General features: G+C 24.1%; 3 protein-coding genes across 3 annotated transcripts; 2 read left to right on the top strand and 1 right to left on the bottom strand. All coding sequences in view use genetic code 6, as the record gives it.

Annotated features, from left to right (window-relative positions):
- Positions 1-3: 3 nt before the first annotated feature.
- Positions 4-7,651, top strand: TTHERM_00287950 (hypothetical protein; the record flags this gene model as incomplete). The annotated part of the gene is made up of 8 exons (XM_001018611.2): positions 4-475; positions 917-1,730; positions 1,784-2,156; positions 2,223-3,008; positions 3,063-6,968; positions 7,026-7,284; positions 7,338-7,547; positions 7,605-7,651. 8 exons carry the CDS (start codon positions 4-6, stop codon positions 7,649-7,651), a joined length of 6,867 nt encoding a protein of 2,288 aa, XP_001018611.2.
- A 1,168-nt stretch (positions 7,652-8,819) lies between these two features.
- On the top strand, positions 8,820-9,745 carry TTHERM_000287949 (transmembrane protein, putative; the record flags this gene model as incomplete). Its single annotated transcript, XM_012798259.1, has 4 exons — positions 8,820-9,006; positions 9,070-9,179; positions 9,234-9,374; positions 9,434-9,745. Exons 1-4 carry the CDS (start codon positions 8,895-8,897, stop codon positions 9,743-9,745), a joined length of 675 nt encoding a protein of 224 aa, XP_012653713.1. The 5' UTR covers positions 8,820-8,894.
- Positions 9,746-10,721: 976 nt separating this feature from the next.
- TTHERM_00287940 (cation channel family protein) lies at positions 10,722-14,930 on the bottom strand (the record flags this gene model as incomplete). The annotated part of the gene is made up of 6 exons (XM_001018610.2): positions 14,389-14,930; positions 13,808-14,163; positions 13,351-13,544; positions 12,704-13,155; positions 12,134-12,629; positions 10,722-12,076 (listed from the first exon to the last, which is right to left on the bottom strand). Exons 1-6 carry the CDS (start codon positions 14,899-14,901, stop codon positions 10,722-10,724), a joined length of 3,366 nt encoding a protein of 1,121 aa, XP_001018610.2. The 5' UTR covers positions 14,902-14,930.
- Between the last annotated feature and the right edge of the window lie 1,133 nt (positions 14,931-16,063).

Raw genomic sequence — 16,063 nt, 5'->3', positions numbered from 1 at the left:
ATAATGCATTTGAATAGTAATACCGATTCTCGCAGGTTTTTGGAAAATAATGGCTTTTCTGGAAATGTTTAGCGTGAACCAGCTTAAAGATATGGTCCTCCTATTATTTGGGGAACTCCTGATAAAACAGTTTTGCAAACAAAAGATACAAATATTGATTATTAGTAATAATATCATCATGGTATTGATCATGGTGATATAAAAAATAATAATCGTTCAATATCTCCTATCTCAAAATAAGCTATGCAAGCTCCTTCAAGTCCATATACATCTAATTCACCTTTCAAAAAAATTACAGGCATAAAAAAGACTCCAAATGGTAAACAAGCGTCTTTTCATTAGCATTAGAACAGTAATTTAAGTGGTCATGGTGCTAATTAAATCAACAATAGTAATTATTATAATAATTCACAAGAGACTACTCTTAACACTACCGATGCTAGTTTCACTCAATTTTTAAATTAAACGGCTAACAGTAATTATTTTACTTTATTTTCTTATTCTCTTCCTTCATAAATTCAAATAAATTTCTTTACTTTCTTAAGAATTTTATCAAAGAAACAAATAGCTCTATCAAATTTTTTTCATTTAATTTCTTTTTTTCTTAAGCAATTTAATTATAAAAACCTAATTTCATTTTTACTCTCTTTTCATTTATACTATTATGAATTCAAAAAAACTTTCATATTTCTTTTGAAATTCTAACAATAAATAAAACTTTGTCATTCAAAATTTTTATATCAACTCTTTATTTTCTATCTTAAGTCATCTACCATTTTTAATTTCAACCACATAAAATTAAAAATTATTTTCTATTTTAACGAAATAAATAAAATTTTGCAATTTTTTAATCTTAACTTATTCTAGAAATGAAGTTAATTTTTATTTTTAATAAAATAATTTATAATAAATAAAGGGTCTATATTAGCTGCAGATTTAAGTAACATAAGTTAGTAGTAATAAAATCCATAGAGTTAACGATAAACTCGTTAAGCTGCCTCTATGCACTGCTAGGCATAAATGAATTATAAATCTCCATAAAATACTCATGCTTCAAAAGTAATATAAGGTGGATTAGCTAATATTAAAGGAAATTCTTATACTACATAAAGCAAAAGCAATTATACTCCTTACACACCTAATTATCATTAAGCAAGCTAAAGCAGATAGCACCACTCTGTTTATGCCAGTCCTATGACTGTTTAAAATAATAGCTAATATTTAAATGACTCATAATAAAGTTATAATAGAAATAAAAATGGTTAAATAAGGAAAGAATAGCAAGGTGTTCAACTCTATAATAATATGGTCAACGATTCATCTAGCAATCATGGTAATTCCTCCTAAAATAGTGTTTATTAAACAGACGAGTCAAATGAAAATATCAGATTAAACAGCATGGCTAGTGCTAGAGGTCACAATAAGAATTTAAGCTGCTTTGCATAATAATCTGTTTATTAGTAAAATAACCATAATAACTCAGTTAATGATAATTTTACTACAATAGCAACTAAACAAATCAACTAGATTGAAAACTTTTTCTCTAATCCAAGATCTTATTCAAATTTAAACTAAACACCAACTAGTAGTAATAGTAATAATAATTCTTCCTCTATGACTCCAACCTACAAGTAGCAAAATAACAGTGGTATTATTACTCCTCGTTAGCTGCCTAAACACACTCCTGACAATTAAGAAAGAATACTAAGCAACCTTAATAGTTAAATGAAGTAAATAAAATTATTTTAAAATACATTTAAAATAAACCATTTAATTTTATAAGTAATAACAGACATGCAAGCAGTTACAATTTAATGAATAATAACTTCAATGCAAATACTCCTACTAATCATAAGCATTAAAATAGTTGCTATTAAAATTTTGAGTTTTATGGTAACAACTTAAGTAATCCTTCGGCATCTCCTTAACCCTAAATAGGTTTAAATGTAGAACAATCTATACCTTCATAAATTGGGCACTCTAAAAGTTAGAGCCTGCATTAGTAAAGGTCAGCTTAAAGTATAACAAGTGGAAGCATAAATTAAAGCAATTTTCTATAAAACAGTTCTTTTATAAACCATATTAATAATAAATAATTTGATAGCAAGAGCACTTTCAATCCATCTAGCAACTTTGGTAGCATAGCTCAAAATAAGGTATCATAAATATTACATTGAAGTTAAACAAATATTTTAGCTTACTATTTTTTTTATGTAATCTAGAGCGGATTCTTCAATTCTTAATCCAGTTTTCTCAACAGCAATGGAGGCTTTTTGTCTCAAGCAGAAAGCCAAAGTGGTAACTATCTTTAAGGAATTTAAAATAATTCTTAATAGTAATACATGCCTAACAGTGTTGTTTAATTAAATGCAAATGCTACAATAAATGGAATGTTAGGATAACAATATTAGCAAGGAAATGTTCTAAGCAAAGGACCTCAGTTATAAAAAATAATTGATGATTTAAAAGAAAATATTGTTAAAGATTTAGAAAGCCTTACAAACAAGCTGTACAAAGAATCAGAGTAAATTATGAACAATTCTTGCAACTAACCAGGCATTAACATTTACGATAGTATTCAAAATGCTCCTATAAAATTAGCTGAATTTAACATTGGTGATGATAAAAAAATTCGTTTCAGTTTTTCTGGAAAAGAAGTTATCACTTAAATAACCTCTACCAACATGAAACTCAAAAAAGATATTAAAGAAAATAATGAAGATGTTATTTCTACTTATAAAACACCTTTGAATTCCTCTTAATTCCTATCACCTTAGTAGCAATAGCTTCTTACTGAATAAATTATAAACAGTGGATTTGGATAAATGGGCATTCATCACACTCCCAAAAATTCTAGTAAAGCTAACGACAGTTCAACCGCTCTTCACACTTTTAGTAGCCCTTAGTCTGTTGACGAATCTTAAACATCTGTTTCATAAAAGAAAGCAATAAATACTGCTCCTACTCTCTCTCCTAACAATATAAAGCGCCCTAATATTTTCAAAAACGTAAATAAAACACTTTTTATAAGAAAATTTAATAAAAATTTATTTTTATCATAGCCCTCTAAACTCTTCGAGAAAGGCTAAAAAGAAAATAAGAATGGAAATTCATTTTAGAGCAGCATAAATGGAGAAAAAGAAGAAACTCCTAGCAATAGGAATGATACAAGCACATAAAATAACTCTAAGATTTATAACTTTGAAGAGAGTGTTAGAATAACCTATGCTCAATAGTCATAAGGAGAAGAAAAGCTATTTGAAGAATTTTTCAAGAATAATGAGTCCTAAGAATCTAAATAATCTAACGTTTGTTTGAATGTAGATCAAAATTCAGCTCTGACAATGATCCCAGAACCTGAAAATAAATTTAAACATGCAACTTATAAAGCTTCTGCATAAAATCAAAACAATAACAACTCAGCTTAAAATTAGCAAAAAGAATTTATCTAATTTATAAAACCAGTAATTGCAAATGAAAAGAATGAAAAGCAAACGATTAAAGACGATAAATAATTAGAAACAAATAATAAGATTGTTACTCCTATTCAAGTTGACAAGAACAATAAAGAGTTATAAAAGTAAAATGATCAAAATTCTGCTAGCACCCCTTAGAAGAAAGAATAAAAACTTAACACAGAAGAAAGTGAAAATGCTCCAGGAAAGTAAACACCTTGTTTTTAGAGCTCAAAAAGCAAACGCTCTAACAAAAATAACATACAGCAAAAGACATCAAGTGATGAGAAAAATGGCTCTTAGCATTTAACTCCTTTCTGCTTAAAGTTTGATAACATAAATAAAACTCTTAAATCATCTACGTCATCAGGTAGTGAGTTAAATACTCTTGATTAGAAAGACTCGAATTCATAAATGTAACTATCTAGCAAGAATGCTTTGATTATAAGCAATATTTAATCAGAAGAATAGTATGAAAGCGAGTTACAAAGTCTTACTCAAAACTTATCCATTTAGAATAAGAATGATAATCTTAGTGATTAAGATGATGTTGTTCTTCGAACTGATAACACTGATTAGCTCAGTGAAGGTTCTCCTAAGCTTCCTATTTATTGCTCGAATAAAAAGTCAAATAAAAAAGATCACAACAATAGCTCTAAAAATAAAATACCTCTAGGCTAATTATAAAACTAGTTAGAGCATATTCACGAAAAAGAGTGTGAAAGTGGAAATTCAACCCCTAATGCATAAATTTCTTAAAATTAATCAAATGTCTATTCAGATTAAGATGAAAAGAAAAAGAAAAGTCAATTTTAAGAGTATTTGCATTCTGGAAGTTCTAAAATCATTCTAAAAGAAGATCAACATAATTAAATGAAAAACAGCTAAACTAGTGCTACTAACTCTTAAATAAATTCAAATAATTCTCTTAATTAAAAGCAAATTGAAAACATCCACTACAATAGCAACAATAATAATTCTCCTTTATTGTAAGTGCCTAGCTCTAAGATGGAGTAGTCTATGGTCTAGGATCATTGTTCTTACAGAGGTAGTGCAAAATCTAATCACTCATCTTCAAGCTCATCTGCTTAAAACAGATATCAAGATTCAGCAGTTTCTTCTCGTAAACAATCATTTGTAGAAAACGCTAATGACTCTTCTTACTTAAACAACTCTAATATTCATATTAATACTGCAATCAATAATAATAACAACAACAACAGCTTTGTTTCTACTCCTGGTTCAAATTTAAAATCTTCTAGATACTAGCAAAATATGTTTAACACCCCTAACAATAATAATTTGAATAACACAAGCTTAAGAAGTAAAAAAATAGATGAATATTCTCAAGGAAAAAACTAGAATACATTTAATATTAACTCAAACAATGTATCATCTTTGAGCAATAACTAGCACACAAGCTCAGCCTCAAATCTGCTTAATGGTACAAACATTCGTTTTAGTACTTATCTTAAGTAATTTGAAGAAACAAAAAGTCAATAAACCCAAAACTAAGGCCTAGTTTTTGATAATAAAAACTTCAATAGCAACATAAGCAGCAACAACACAAGCTATACTAGCTCCTAAACTCCTAATAACTTGAATATTAGCAATTACTCTAGCTAACCTCGCAATTAATAATTGTAAATAACTTCTCCTGTAAGTAACACTAATATAACTCCAAGATAGCCCTTGTTTAAGAATAAAAGCAACCTCACACTCTTCTAAGAGTATGAAGCTAAGATGAAAACTCCTACTAAGTAGACTGAGGCTGATTTAAATGTTTCACAAAACAGTGTAGTAAGTGGCAAAAATAATATATAGTAAGTACTTTCTAAACCAAACACTCCTTCTCAATCTAAAATAGCTTTGAATAATGCCCAAATGAATAAGCTTCAAGAAGTAAAATAAAAGTAATTAGAAGGTAATGAGGATGAAGTCCATACAAGTAGAGAAAATCCACTCGAGTAGATTCGCGAAAATACAAACAACACACAAGAAAATGAAGACTCCCATTTCTCAGCTTTCCAGAATCCTCCCTCTAATCGTCCAAGTGCGAGCAAAAAATTGTCATTTTTGGATAACCACAATAATAGCTTACATAAACACCCTTTATCAAATACTGAACCAAAGAAAGAAGCACCTAAAACTTTAGTTATAGATAGCGCTCTAGACTAGTCTTCATAGCAAAACTTCTATAATAGAACAACACCAACTCAAGATAAATTTGTTATTAATAAAGATTTGTATTACGTACCACTTGCACATGAAACTCAGAGTCATCAAAAGGATGCTGATAAAAAAGGTGCATAAAATAATGAAAAAGAGGAAAACTCTTCAGTATCAAGCTTTAAATAAAATACCTAACCTACATCATCAACATTTTATCTATCTTCAAGATCCAACTTTTATGAAAGCACTCAAAAATTAATCGAAGATAGCGTTATCATCCAAAATAAGAAAAATGACTTGAGCAATGGCAATATTTCTAAATACAGTTACAGCAGCAGTCACTCAAAATCAAGTAACAACAACTCAAACAATAAAAATATTAGTGATTAGGATGAAAAAAGATCTGAAAACAACAGTCGTATTTTGAGAAATCCTATTGATGATGATGACGATGCCATCCTCAATATTGGAGAAAATTTAGAGAGTAATCAATTAATTAGCAATAACAAAGAAATTCCTAGCTCTCAAGTAAACTCCACTCCTGAAAAAATTAAAAAGAATTCCCCTAATCAGCAGTAAGCAGATCCCAATTCTATAAAACCTAATCCTCAACAAACAAAGGAATCTTAAAACGAAAATACTTACATAAGTAATTTCGAAAGCTAAACAATAATCAGTGAGATTCAAGATAAAAAGAAATAAATTTCAAGCGAAGAAGATACTCCTTCATCTACTGTACTTTTTAATGATAATTCTGAATCATCTCAAAAGAAAAGACAGCAATTTACATTTAACATTAAAAATGAATCAAATACTGAAGATATTGGCATCTGTAGAAACCTAAAATAAGAAATTGATACTGATTATCAGTTTTAGGAATTCGGTAGCAAACGCTCAAGTTAGGAAGAAGAAAGTGCAAGTGAATAGACATCATCAGATTTGATTATCGGAGAAAGTAAATAAGCATAATAGTAGACTTCATCATTATTGCATTCTCAAACAACTCCAAACATTTAATTGTGCAAAAATACAAGTATTGATATTGAAATACAAAATAAAAACTCATATCCTATGAAAGAATTCACTTTCTCAGCTAACTCATCAACTTCTATTAATAATGAAGCTCATACAAACAACTCATTTTCCAAATCTCAAAGCCATCAACAACTTTCTAAAGTAATATCTTCTAGTATTTAGGTAGAAGATGAGGACGGGTGTGAAATAACTGTTAGCATCGTTTCTCATAAAAGATCTTCTATCAATTAATCCAAAACTATTTTAAAGAAATCACTTATGGGCTCTCCAACAAGTTCAGCTTTAGCAAAAGCTAGCTCTGTAAAGGTAATTTAAATATAATTTTATCATAATAAATATATTAATAAAAATCAAAAAAATTAGAAATCTCAAAGAAGAATCTCATTTAAAGATAAAATTGAAGAAGTTTATAACTTTGAACCAGAAGATAGATCAACGTCAAGAAGTCCAATTTCTAGTAAGTTACCTCGTAGTTAGTTAAGAGTTAACTTAAAGAAAGAGCCTTACTTTGACTCAATCAAAAAATTCCCTAATATCCAAAAAGATCCCACATATTATTAACAATATAAGAATAAAAATGCATCCAACACAAGTTGGACACTTGAAGAAAAATCAAATTAGAGTAAAAATTAAAATTTGTGTTGATATTTAATTTATTTATGAAATTAATAATAGATGAAACATCATTGAATAGTGATAATTCTAGTTTGAAAAATAAAAATACCACCTCATAAGAAGAAAGTAAACCTCCATCATATTTAATTTAAAGAAGAGAGAGTAGTGGTTAACTTAATAACATAGACGAATTTGGAAATTCAAGATCCTTTAGACCTCTTTGCTTTACTCCAGGCGGAAGCAACTCTTCCAAGAAGCAAACAAAAATTAGTAAAACATATAAATAAATTAAAATTTAATATTAATACTTAATTATATTCAAAAAAGCCTTCTTAGAATATTCAAAGATTAACAAAATTGGCGAAAATAAATGAATTGATAAGTAACATAGCTTGCTTGCTTGAATGATCGATTGCCTAAATAATTAATTAATTAAATAAATAATAAATAATAATTAAATTAATATCTTATAATATATTATTTTGAAATTCAAATCCTCAAAGTAAATAAAAAATATAATTAAAAAACAAACAACTCTGTGAATAAAAAATAAATAAAAATTCATCCATTTCATTATTTTGCTAATTTAAGGATTGAATAATAATTATATACAAAAATTAATAATTAAAGATAACTCAATTAATTAATAAATAAATATTTATTAAAAATAATAATTTTGATTATTATTCTTAATAGTTTGTATTTATATATAACAAACAAACTTTATATTTATCAATTATTTTACATATTCTTTCTGGACCATTCAAATAAATTTCTTATTCTTTTTCAAAATTAGATTAAATTTAAAATTCTTCATTTATTGATATTAAAAGAAATATAACAATAAGATAAAGAATTCAATATTAGTATTATTAAATTTTTTATTTTTATTCAAAACTAATTAAGGAAATTTTATAGTTTTTATTTTCAAATAAACAATTTATCCTAAATAATTATGATAAGTTAAATATCTGTTTGATAATTAGAAATATGTTGAAAATTTACTTAATAAACAATATTTTCAAAAAATTTAATAGTTTTATATTAATTTTAGAGTAAAATAAACAATTTTTTTTAAAAATATTAATATGAATTTAAATTAGTTAATTTTTTAGCAGAAACTAAATTTAATTAAAAGAAAATTTTCAAAATTTTTTAAAATTAATCTTTTCTTTAAAATTTTTATGATAATTAATTATTTATTTAAAAGCATTTTTAACGCTCACATAAAAAAGATAAAAATTAGCTTATTTTAAATATTTATTATTTGTAATATCAAAATAAAATAGTTGTAGATTAAATTAATTTTCATTTATTACTTTCAAAGTATTAAAATATTCTTGATACTTTTTTTTAAGAAATGTAAATTTAATTTTCAATTGTGTTTTAAATTTTAAAAAATATTAAATGTAATATTGTGAGAATATGAAAAATTTCATATTAAACAAGGTTTGAATTAAAATAGAAAATTTAAGATATTTGGTAATAAATTTTACTGTTATTTTCTGATTTACTAGAAATTTTTTAAATTCAAAATTTAATATTGTTTTTAAGAAATAATTAAATATATACCGAATAGTAAAAATAGAACAATTAAAAAAGATTGAGATAAATAAAATGAATTTGAGTAAAAAGAATGAAAACTTTAGATCATTATAAAATTAATACATCGACACTTTGTAGTAAATTGACAAAAGTATTAAATAATCAGTAGGAAATGTGAATAAAGGTATTTATTTAATTCATAATTAATATTGATAAGCATCCATTATAAAAATATATAAAATAAAAGATAAACTTTAAAAGTTGAAGTAAGATTTTACTTATGCTTAAAACCTGCTTAAAGAAATGGATTTAGAATGTTTGAGTAATAGCCAAAATATAAATTAAGCAAAAAGAGAGGTAAAAATCAATCCTTGAACAAACAATATACAAATAAAAATAATTAATAAATAGATATAGATGCATTAAATGGACTTAAAATAACAATAGGCAAAGTATCAAGAGATGTTGGTTTTAAATCAAAAGCACTGTCCTAATTAAATTTAAGGACTTGATTAGTTTATAAACGATATAGAGCTATAATATGGAAGCGAAGTAATTAAAAAAATAACAATAAATATATAATAATTATTTTTAACATTTAATAAAATTAGTAGAATTATGAAAGTTATAATAATTTTTTTGCTGGAAATCTGAAATTAATATAAGCAAAATAAGATGTTTTCTTTATGGATTAACTATAAAATCAAATGTAAAAGAATATTTACGAATAAAATAATAAATTAGATACTCTTAATCAATAGTAAAAAGTGATTGAATCTGATATTAAACAATCAAGTAAATTGATTAACATATTACAAGCAAAAAGATATTTAACCAAGTATTTTATATACTTCATTCTATTCTTATTAGCTATACTTTTCTTTTATGTAATATTTGATAAAATTGCTTATTTTTTCAAATGAGATACTTTATATAAGTTTTGTATTAGTACTAAATTACTGGAAAATTTAACTAAAAATATTATGACTTATTTTTTTTTGTAAATTTAAAAATAAAATTTTATTGAATTTGTTGATATTTATTCTATTTCCTAATTTTTATTTATTTTTTAAATGTAAAAAAATGTAAAATTATTAGAATAGCTAATAATTTTGATTTATTATGAACTATAATTTGAATATTTTTTAAAACAATAAATATATTTACTTATTATTAACTAATTAATAATGTTTTGGAAAAAAATTAAAATAATATTTATATTATTAGATGAATAACTAAGAGAAAGATATTTTAAATTTTCAATCAAATTAAATATTTTTTTATGAATATTTATCAGCTTGATTTCAAATCAATTATATTAAATTTATATTTATTCATTTTTGATGTTCTAAATATTTTTTACAATTAAAATTTGTAGCCTTAAAGATTTTATCTAAAAAATCTACTTAAAATTGAATGAAAAAGTTAGAATATTAAGAAAAAAGAAATAAATTCTGATACTCTCATTAAAATTATTATTCTACTTACAGTCTCTAATAAATGTTTACTAATTTTTTATAAAAATAATAAAAAATGTAGATTTATAATGATTTATAATTTGAAACAATTTAAAACAATAAATATATTTACATAACTTAATACTTTGGGTAATTTGGAATATTGTTTAAATCTATTTTACAGAAAAAATTATAGAAAACAGCAACAAAAATATTTAATTCAATAATTAAATTGAATATCAAAATAATAAAATTATTTGAAATTTTAAATTTTATAATTTTATCACTTTTTAGCTTTTCTAAATATATTAAAATAATTATTTTTATAAATTAAAAACCTAAATTTAAAGTTAATTAGCTTTTATTTGTAATTTTTTTAAGCAACAAATTTATTTACATAGGTAAAATATCATTACTAATTTATGGTATTTTGGATAAAGAATCAATTCAATTGAATATCTTATATTAAGGTTATTTCATTTTTAGATCTTCTAATTTTTTTAGGAGAGACTTTTTTTTAAATTTATAGCTTATTTTTCAACTTTTAATTATAAGAATGAGACATCTTATCGAAATTGTTGTGAGGAAGATAAAATTGGTAATTTTTTAAGATATCTAGATTTAAAGGTATGATATTTCCATCAGTAAACTAATTAGGTTTTAAGTATTGTTTATTTTAATTGTTAATATTTCTTCCTAAAATAGTTTATATTTCTTCGTTTGATATATTTTGATCAATACTGTTTTTATTTACTTGGTTCATATTAATGTTATTTTAATTTTAGTTCTATACAAAAATTTAATTTAATTAGCTTATTAAACTTGGCAGAATTTATATTACAGGATTCTGTATTTTTTATTTGTAGATTGTATGGTTTGAAGATTGAGAAATTTGTGTTTTATGAGGCTAAATATTTGAATGATTTTTGGAGCTTAAACTATTTGAATTTTAATACAAAAGAGGCTATAAATTTATAGTTGGGAATAAGTTTGAATTAACTCCTCCAAGAATATTAATTTAGGATGAATTCTATATTTATTTATCTGACTACAGTGCAGCATTATTCGAAAGAATTTTATTCTAATACTGATTTGTAAAATTCTTAGAAAAATGGGTATGATTATTGGTAAATATATTTGTTTCTGATGTATTATTTTAGTTGAGTTATTCTCTAAATACTACCTAATCTTTTAAACAAAATTCCTCATTTTCCTCTTCTTCTTTTTATAGTTTCTTTTAATTTACTTGAGTAAAAGATTTTCTCTTTTTTCGTGAAATAGTTTTTTTCATTTCCACTTCATCTGTTCCTTTGGTAGTAAAACTTCTTTTTAAAATATCTGTTTGAATAGGTTGTTTAGCTTACTACTAAATTATATCTTCGTTGAACATCTCACTCTTTATATTCTTAATTAAAATATCTGATGGCTTTTAATCAAATTTATTTTCACAAGCAATCTGAGAAGATTAAGTTAATATTCTGTCATTTTCTTAAAATTGTTTTGATTTTTTACTTCCTTTTTTTGAAGAATAGCTATTAGAACCTTTTCTGTGAGACATTTCTTTATCAATAGTCAGAATTTAGCTATTTTAATGACTATTACGTAATTTTTAAGAATCCAAATCATTAAATACAACTTAATTTTGTAATGGAAATTTATATGAGTTATTGTTTTTTAGAGAAATATTAGAGTGACTTCTAATTCTGCTAAGATTAATATTTTCTTTATTTTAATCTTAAGACATTGAATCTGTATCTTCGAATTCTGGTCTCATTTAACACAGGCTTTGATCTTAATCTAATTTATTATTTTATAACATAAAAAAAATTAATATATTTAAATATAAAAGTCTACCATCGATGTGATCTTGTTCATCTAACTATCCATAGAAAATGTTAATGAATTCATCCTAATTAACTTAATACTAATTTATTTAGGATTAAAGTAAATTTAAATTTTTAAAGACATTCACTTTTTGCCTCTACCTAAATTACTATTTAAAAAGACTTTAGTCTTAATTATTAATTTAGTTTACAATCTATTATATTTTTTTGCCATCATTAATAATAGGAAAATAAAAAATATAAGGGCAATTTTAAAGATTATGATTGTCTGATTTGCAAGAAATACAACTATCTTAAATGAGAAAATTCTATTTATTTATAAGCACCTAGTCTCTTATCATGAAGAACTTTTCTTTTTCTTCAGGAAATTAGTCTAAAATAGATTCAAAATCTTAAAGTTGTATAAAAGATATGTAAGATATTCCCACTGATCTTGCCTATAAATAGTTTATTTAGTTATTAGTGAAAAACTCTTGTTAGCCAAATACACTCCCAGCCTTAAGAAACTTGATTTTTAAAATTTGTTTCAGATTTACTGAAATCTAAAATTATAACTTAAAGTTAAATAAATGCGTTTTACTTGTATTGTCTTAAAAGGTAAATTACTCTCTCTAGATTTAATAAATATTTCAACTTCGCCATACTGGATTATGTGCAGAGAAGGATTACAATTCTAATTTGGTAAGTTAATCAATTCTTCAGGTCCGTATTACTATTCCTTTATTATTGAGACGACTCTATCTAAAAACTTAGGATTTCTTGAGATACATTAGAATATTTACTTTGTTTTACTAAATGCCTTTGTTTTAATATCCTTTTAAATCTCTTGTTTTAGATAAGAGTTTAAATGCTTAAGGTTTTCTTAACCATCCTTATTCATAATATTTTCTTATTAATAAATATATTAAATATATTTTCTGGCTTTGCTCCTTAATCCTGCATCTACTTGATGTCTACTTAAATATTCTTCCAGTTTAGCTTACTTTTTAGAGCAAATTTCATGCTTATATCTAAGTTCTGTAATTATTGTCCCTAATTTTAAAGTATATGATCTTGAGTATAATGATTTTAATATGATAGATTCAAAATAAAAAAAGCTTTTCGTTCATTATTTTTATAATTGCAAATGAAAAATTTAATATATGTAATTGATTAATTTTGGTTACAAAAGCTATCAGAAACAAAACAAAACAAAAAATGCTCATTAATTAATTAACTTATTGTTACCTATTTAATTTATTGTGTATCCGAATAAGCAACTAGATATTAATATTGCAAATATCATGAAAAGCATCTCCCCAGTAGTTTTAGCATAAATATCTCCATATCCAATAGTGCTCATAGTGACTACAGCATAGTAAAAGCAAACAATGTAGATTTTATATGAATCTTCATTTGAAAATCCAAGCTCGTATATCCATCTAATTTTTAAAAATAAAAATTTTATAAACTTTTTAAAGCAATCGGGTAGAATTATTTATCATTCTTTTTAAATAAATTGATTATAAATCAAAATTTTTGACAATTTGATCAATAATTTGATATTATTCGATCTTTTATTACTTAATCAAATTTAGGTGAATTTGTAACCTCAAAAAAAATTATCTAATACCAAATTAAAATTAGTAAATATCTGACATAAAATAAAATAGAAAAGGAATTTTTTACAATTTTTATAAATTACCCAATTTTTTGAAAGTAATAGTACTAGCCTATTGCATGCCAAAAGCAACTAAAAATATGTGAAAAAGCAAATATTTTTATAACCAGAGAGGTAAGTTAAATGACAGCACTTAAATTTGAATTAAGGATGAAGTATGATTTGAGCTACTCAATCAAAGAGTTGGAGTAAAAATATCGAATTAAAAGGAGAAAACTGTGAGAAAATGAGGCGATAATAGCTATAAAATCAAATATGAAGCTATTAGTAAAATACAATTTGACTATTTTCGAGCGAGAAGTGATTACGATTCCTTTATCGTAAGCGGATACATTCAAATTAATAAACAGATTCATGAAGTAAACTATTGGAAGAACTACCTATATTATTAGTAATTTTATTTAATAAGGCTTTACTTACACTTTTGTAAATGATTAAATCAAAAATTTGATATTTATAAACTAAAAATTCTTATTCGAATAATTCAAATTGAAATCATCAATTTTTTTCAGGTGAAGCTTTTGAAATCAAAATTAAAATTTTAAAAAATAAATTTAAGGACAAAGCTCTATTTATTTATTTCTCAATAAAAAATTATTTTTTACCTTTAACAAATAGACTTCAACAACTTCAATAGGCTAAAAACTTATTTAAAATGGGATGTAAATCATAACAATCGAATCACAAATCAAGATTATTGTCTGCCAAATATAGTAGTAATTAGAATTTAAATCTATTAGAGGTATTTTATTAATTGTAAGTTTAGCTAATCTCTTCATCTTTTGCTTGCACATTTATAAAATCTAAGAAAAAAAATTAATGCCAAAAAGCTTTTATAATTTTCTTAATATTTTTCTTTTTCTTTTTTTCATCTTTTGTCTTTCAATTTCTTTTTATTTCTCATGAGAAATATTCACATTAGTTACATATTAAGAAAAGCAATTTGCCTATTCATTATTGCTATTATTGTTTATACTTTTTTGCTCTAAATAATTTTTATAAAAATTTTATTCTGGGCTGTAAGGAATACCAAATTCGTCTTATTCATAATTTTGAGAAGCTAAATCGCCAATCAAATTTAATTAAAGGGAATTCAATTTCTCTGGGTGGAAAAGCATTAAAACTCTTTTGATGTGAAATATAAATCTATTAATTATAAACACTATCCTAAAAAAGGAAAGCCTCTAATTTACCATCATTCTTTACACTAAAGCAGAATTTAAAGGGGAAAAAGAAGATTTATCTTATATCAATTATCCATTATACTTGTTAATTTGTTTTTCCGTATTCCGAACACTTTATTTATTTGGAGATGATTGAATGCCTAGCTTAGATGAATTTAAGCTGTTTCTATAATTATTAAATGTCGCTTTTGTTTAAACAGTTGTCTCATAATTCTAGACTTTAGATAAGGGAATTATATTTGGTGATATATAATGTATGTTTGGTGTATTTGGTATTCCCTCTTTACTCACAAACTCTTTTGAAACAATATTTAAATTTTCTTATTTTTTTTGCTTGATTTGCTTGCAACTCACATCTTATGGCTATAGTTCGTTACCATCTACTGTTAATATAGTTTGATTCTCCTCTACTATAGAAATATTAACGCTTTAAGGCTAAACCATTTCATTAGCCTGAAACAATTTGCTGCGCTTATAGTCTCCCTTACGAATTCTATAGTCCTCTTACTCTTAAAAATCGTTTTTCAAGTAAAATTATGAAAACTCTTTGGAATTATCCAAGCTCATTTCAGCTTATTCTGCCACTACTGGATCATTCACTTTAAAGTTATACATGTTTAATTTGAGTTTTTAAAGTTGAAATGGCAGCTTCAGACAAGTTAAATTTTGAAACTAAGATCCAAACTATTTTGTTTTTCAGTAATTTATTTTAATTAAGTATTCTAAATTAATTATTTAACAATTTAACAATTTCTGATTTTTATTTAATTATCTAAAAGGGAAGGATTACTCAAAAGCAAATCCATCATTTGTTATTCAATTTCATATAAATATTAACCATATTGAAAATTGTAAAGAACATTCTCATAAATCTTCATTTTATTTGAAAAACTTTTATTCATAATTTAGAATTAAAAATCATTCATGTTTTACATTTAATATTTTACATTTAAATTATTAATAAGGCTTTAATTAATTTTATAGTAATTTAGAAGGATAATTTAACCAAATATGTAAAAAGTAAAAAACACTATTTTTATTGAAAAAAATTTTTTTTTATATAATTAAATTATTTGAAAATAAAAACAATTCTTTT

The sequence above is a fragment of the Tetrahymena thermophila genome, assembly GCF_000189635.1.
Source record: "Tetrahymena thermophila SB210 genomic scaffold scf_8254594, whole genome shotgun sequence".
Classification (NCBI taxonomy): Eukaryota; Ciliophora; class Oligohymenophorea; order Hymenostomatida; family Tetrahymenidae; genus Tetrahymena; species Tetrahymena thermophila.
Note: the sequence above shows the minus strand (reverse complement) of the source record. Positions and strands in the feature narration are given on the sequence as shown.